The sequence below is a fragment of the Mus caroli genome, unplaced genomic scaffold, assembly GCF_978045245.1.
Source record: "Mus caroli unplaced genomic scaffold, Mus_caroli_1 scaffold_14, whole genome shotgun sequence".
Classification (NCBI taxonomy): domain Eukaryota; kingdom Metazoa; phylum Chordata; class Mammalia; order Rodentia; family Muridae; genus Mus; species Mus caroli.
Window position 1 is genome coordinate 34,336,878 of NW_028227269.1, and position 6,132 is coordinate 34,343,009.

The 6,132-nt window shown below is 40.6% G+C and overlaps 1 protein-coding gene across 1 annotated transcript in view; it reads right to left on the bottom strand.

Moving 5' to 3' along the window:
- Lrrc72 (leucine rich repeat containing 72) overlaps positions 1-3,850 on the bottom strand; it is a 48,032-nt gene extending 44,182 nt beyond the window's left edge. Inside the window, exon 1 of the mRNA XM_021179453.3 lies at positions 3,686-3,850. Coding sequence (XP_021035112.1) covers positions 3,686-3,778 — 93 coding nt within the window. The 5' untranslated portion in view covers positions 3,779-3,850. The remainder of the gene's footprint in view (positions 1-3,685) is intronic.
- Between the last annotated feature and the right edge of the window lie 2,282 nt (positions 3,851-6,132).

The following is a 6,132-nucleotide window of genomic DNA, read 5'->3' on the forward strand; positions in this document are numbered from 1 at the left end:
TCTAGTCCTTCCTTCTCAGGTGAACCAACCTCTCTTAGTAAATTTCTGCTTATGCTTATGCATTTTATTGGCTTTGTTTCCCTGGAGATCAGGAAAACTAGTCATTTATTTTTAACTAAAATGTTAATGCCCATGTAGTTTGTGTAAGTCAACAATATCTGCTTTCTTTTTAAAAAATTTAAATACATACAAAATGCACATACTAATGTGATTGTGAGGAAGTTTTCCTATCTAGAATATATATATAGAATGTCTCCCTTATATGTGTGTGTGTGTATGTATATATATGATACATATAAAATAAATGTAAGTGTATGTGTATATATCTGTGTGTGTGTGTTTATTGAGATAGGGTCTTGCTATTTTACACAGGCTGATCTTGAACTCCTGGGTGAATGTGATTCTCCGATCTCAGCTTCCTGAATAGCTGCTGTGTGCTGTTGGCAATGCCATTGTGCTAAGCCCAAGGTATTGCATTTTAAGTGTTTGAATATTTTACAGTAAACATTTATTAACAGCCAGAAAGTTTTATGCATTTTCAAAATTTTATCCACAGAATAAATATTTAACATTTTAATAATTTTAAAAAGTATGAGTTGAATAGGAAAATTGCAAATATCATCACCATAAGTTGTAAACCTCTGACACACTTAATTGCTTACACAGCTTTGATCATGGCATGCTCCTTTACATCCAATAGTTACGTATGACTCCACTACAAAGTTTCAATATCAAAGAGCCGCAAAGTGTGTCACAAAGTCATTTTAGGTTTCATTGAGGCATGGTTGGCAGTTCTGAACTCCAGCCCCTCCAGAGATTCACTAGCAGTGCATAAACCTTCACTTAAGAGGTCTTCCAGCAGCCTTTCCTGATGATTTTGCATGTGGCAACACACACACACACACACACACACACTTTAGCACTTTTGCTATTTTCAGATTTATAGCTCTATAGGATCAGGGATATTCTCAAGGATTTGCATCTACACTGCCTTATAACTACCAGCACTGACTTCTTCCAGAACCTTCCCTCTGTGTATAAGGGAAGCTCCACCCTTCACATGCTCCCCCTGCTCTAAGCCCTGACAGGCAGGTATCCTTTGCTTCCTAATTCTACAAGAATATCTTCTACGAACCTCTGCATCCCTTGGCTATGGGTGACTGGTCTATTTCAGTCAGCAGAGGGTCATTAGGATTTATGTAATCATATGTATCAGAAACTCACTTGGGAAAACTCAATGACATTCTATTGCATCTAATATTGATGCAGATAGACTAGTGGGTAGATGCCCTTTTTGTGCCTAGTTTAGGCTGTTACTATCCTGTAAGTTTATTGGTAAAACCAGGGGTAAATTTGACTGCCTGCCAACTATGACCATATTTTTTTCTCTGGTTATAAGTTGGTATTTATTAATTTATTTAGGGTTCTTTTAAAAAAATTTTTATTAGGTATTTTCTTTATTTACATTTCAAATGTTATCCCCTTTTTTGGTTTGCCCTCCAAAAACCTCCTATCTCACTCCCTCTCCCCCTGCTTCTATGAGGGTGCTCCACCTCCCACCTACTCCCACTTCCCCATCCTGGCATTTCCCTAAACTGGGGCAATGAGCCTTCACAGGAGCAAGGTCATCTCCTCCCATTGATGTCTGACAAGGCCATCCTCTGCTACATACGGAGCTGGAACCATGGGTCCCTCCATGTGTACTCTTTGGTTGGTGGTTTAGTCCTTGAGAGCTCTGAGGGGTCTGGTTGGTTGATATTGTTATGTCTATGCAGTTGCAAACTCCTTCAGCTCCTTCAGTCCTTTAACTCCTCAACCAGAGCTTTAAGTAGGAGACCAGTAAGGGACATCAAATGAGATACAAAAAGGTGCCAACTGGTAAATGGTATAAGAAAGGGGAGACAAACTGATAGAAGAAACAGGAATTCCTGTTCCTCAGGGTGATGAGGTTTCATTCAGGGCAAGACCAAGAGTCTGGGCTTAGAGAAAGACAAGAAAAGAATGAGGATGTTGGTAGAGGGAAGGGTTGGGTACCCAGAGCACAAAGGATAAAGTTGGTGCAAGGGATCAGCACTGCAGAGCCTTGAGCATAAAGGGAAGTGTCACGGAAAGCAATTGGGAGAATAAGTTAATAAAGGTGTCTGGGACTCACATCATGAGTGTTTACTTTGTGATGTAGATATGGAAGTGTGCACTTAATTAGTGCCCAAATAAAACTTTTATGGGCTTCAATAACTATAACTGAAAAACCACATATTTTTTGTAAACTGTCACTTGAAGTATAGGTTAACATCACATGGTCCACATATACAGATACATGTATACAAGTTAACTGCCTGGTAAAATCCAAGTAGAAAGTCTAACAAAGGTCTACTTTTTCACATGACAACTACATTAGTGTTTTAAAACAATGATCTGTGTGAAGTTGTTTCCAAGGTTTGTTTCTCCTTTGGTATCCTGCCCTTGTTGATACCTAAAACATGGGTTTAGTTAACTATTCAGAAATGTGGCTTTGGACTTAACACAGGGCAATATGAATATCTTACTGAGTTCTTAGGACTGGAGAAAGGATGCAACAAGCTTCCAGAAGATGCCTCTAGCATCCATGTGTGTAAGAGTTGAGGATGCAGAAAAAGGTCTAGACAGCAAACAAAGCTACCTCTGGGAAGTCAAGAATGACTGGTGAGGAGGTGCACAATGGATAGTGTCACATGGTATGTGGTTAGAGGAGCCAGGCAAATGACAGGTAATAAATAAGGGCAACAGGAAGGTACAGGCAACGGTATCGAAGATGTCATGATGCTGATGGCAACGTCATGGTGGCTTGCTTAGTGAGAAGAGGAGCACCTGGAAGGAAGATACAGTGAGCTGTGAAATGCTTGACACATGTTGGCCTTGATGAAACATAGACTACAGTTCAAGGTGTCCAGAAGAAATCTGCCTGTGCATCAATGTGGGTTCCATCAGAATTACCTGGTGAGTCACTCCAGCCCAAAGGAAAGAAAAGGACACATGTAAGGTCACAGCAAAGACAAGATCATGAGAACACAGAAGGGAACCAAACTGAGGAGGGAGAGGACACAGGTAGAGAAAACACTGCCATGGTGTGAGCCCAGGTAGGAATTTTAAGAAAGTAGAATTTAGGGTCTGCAGTATTGTACTGAGTGGGAGCCGTTGTTACTTGGGAGTGATGTTGGATTTGGGAACTATTTCACCAGCCTGCTAGGGGAGTGGGGTGCTCTGATTTCAAGTTAATTGGAAATTTATCAAGAAAATGAAAATAATCCTACAGACTCTTGATGGGCATGGTTCCCCACAGGAAGAGATCACCAGCTTCTCCACCACTCATTAATTGTCTCAGAATTTAAATACAGGAAGATGATAATGTTTTAAAATTGCAGAATATTGCACTAAAATCTACCAAGGGAAACATCTTTGGTGATCAATTCCTGCACCCTATGCAACACAGCTCAAGTTAGGATTTATCGTGGATCCCTAATGTTCCCAAACTGCCATGGAGACTATAGTTTTGCTAGAGGGACTGAGTAGATTAGCAATGTAAACGCCCCCTAACCAGGACCCCAGGGACATCGTCTAGGAGAGCAGAACACTGTGTTATACCCCTTCCTACCCCAACTGAATCTGGGTACAAGGCTGTTGATTTCGCAAGGAAGGTGCCTCTTACCTTCAGACTGCTTGGCAGAGCATTTTCCACCGACACCTTCCGGACTTTAGTACAGGGAAAGACGAACGAGGAGGAGTTCCGGTTTCTGGACATCAGGAAAATTAAGGCAGTGAGGGGCACCAATAGCTCACTGGGCTTGGCTAAGGCTGCATCCTTCCCTTTCCACCTTTTCGTCCACTAAAAGCCAAGGTAAATCAGGCAACTCTGAAAACAAACCCTGACTTCTGTGACGTTTATGCTGGTACATCACAGACCTTCTGTGTCCTCTCCCTCTCCAGGGGGGTATGCAGGCCATGACGCATAGTGCGGCCATCTATGTGTCAGAGACCAGGAGTGAGTGGGTTGGAGGACCAGAGCAAACAGTCACCCAGCAATCTTTTCAGAGTCGATGTATGAGCACCGTTTATGGAAACGAAACATCCCTGTAGGCTGCCATCAGTTGTACAAGCAAGGAGTGAGAACGTCTCTGCTGAGTCTTGGGGGACCTCCACACAAATGGAAAAACATTACGACTTTATTCTTACATAAAATTTGACATTTTGGATTATTATGGATTATTATTTTGCACCAACTTTGATTTGAAATCATAGACAAGTTTTTTATTTCAAATGCCGTGGTTTGGGTACCCCTAACATAACCGCACCAAAGCTCTCATCACACACCCATCCATGCCTAGAACGGAGAGTGAGGTTGGCGCTATCCTGAAGATTCCAACCACACACAGAGGAAATAGAACTTGCTGCTGACTGCATGGGCCAAGAGCGAGTAAATAAATGTTTCCTTTGGAAAATCTCTTCTAACAGGCTTGTATGTATGTATGTATGTATGTATGTATGTATGTATGTATGTATGTATGTATTGTTTGCTATAAGTGTTGGCTGTCTTGGAACCAGTCACATTGACCACTCCGCAATGTCTTTCGTGTAAATCAGGATTCTCTCAGCTGGGGCACATGGAGGAACTTTAAAACCAAGATTCAGTTTGTGGCGTCTCTTGTTTTCTCTCAGGACTTTATACACTGCATTAAAAAATATTGATTGAAAGCCGGGCGTGGTGGCACAAACCTTTAATCCCAGCACTCGGGAGGCGGAGGCAGGTGGATTTCTGAGTTCGAGGCCAGCCTGGTCTACAACGTGGGTTCCAGGACAGCCAGGACTATACAGAGAAACCCTGTCTCGAAAAACTAACTAACTAACTAACTAACTAAAAATTATTGATTGAACAGAACAAGCTGGTTTCTGGTCTATACATTGGAATCTGATATTTAGAAATCAAATGTAGCTTTCTAAAATGGATCTGGCTTCTAAACATTTAAAAATGGTGTTAAAATAGATAGAGCATTAAAGATGGTCTCCATAGAGGAATCAAGAGCTTGGGGCTGGAATTAACACAGAAGGTATAATTCCCCTGAGAACTGTTGTTTAAAAGTTATTGTGCCAGAAATAAAATGAGAGATATAGCCCATTAAAGAAGTGCTTAAAAAATGTGTAAAATAATTTATTGGCCTGTTTTCCACTTTTGCATCTAATATGTATCACAGCATTTCAGATATTAATATGTTGCATGGAGAAATGACAAAATACATCACTAGTTAAATTTTGTTCATTTTACATAGTTTTAAAACCATAGGCAAGAGCATTTACAAACCTACAAACATATTCCACTTAATTTCTACTAAAATTGTATTTGAAAAGTTCATCTTTTAATCTTATACATTTTGCTTTTTATCAGATAAAATTAAAAGCAAATATTAAGAAAGGCAACAAAATCTTTCTTAGAGATGACACTGCAAGATCCTTTAAAAACATTCTTATTGGTGTGTGTGTGTGTGTGTGTGCGCGCGTGCACGGGAGTGAATGCTTGCTTCTTTCCTACCATGTGGGCCCAGGGATGGAACTCACATTTTTAGATTTGGCAAAACACACTTACTTGAGCCCTTGTTGTAACATTTTACTGTGGTCTTTTGAAAAATACTACATGGGCACTAAAATAATGCAAAGTCAACTACAGAATGTCAGAGACAGTGGTGAAAGAAGGTGCTTTAGCATTAAAAAGTCTTTCAGATATGTTCTTATGTTAGTCAATTATTATTATTTTAGCAAGCATCCCTAGCAGTGAGGAGAAATCTTTTACCATCATATACTAGGATGATAGCCAGAGGAACACAGCCTGAAATCCTAAAAATTCATTTAGAATGTGCAGCCTCCTTTATAATCAATCTTGTTTTAATAAAAATAAAGTGGTTCCCCTAACTCCTCTCAAATCTTTGAGTAATATTTACACTGAAGCAAGACACCCAGTGTTTATCCTGTGGCTTCACCTCCTTGGCATTCTGCCATTGCCTGGAGCGGTGTGCATACCCCAGTTTGAAAACTCTCTCGCATCTTGCGTGTGGGTTTGGATAAGAAGAAAGGGCCCTGCGCACCAAGTCAGGGCATGTGGGGGCT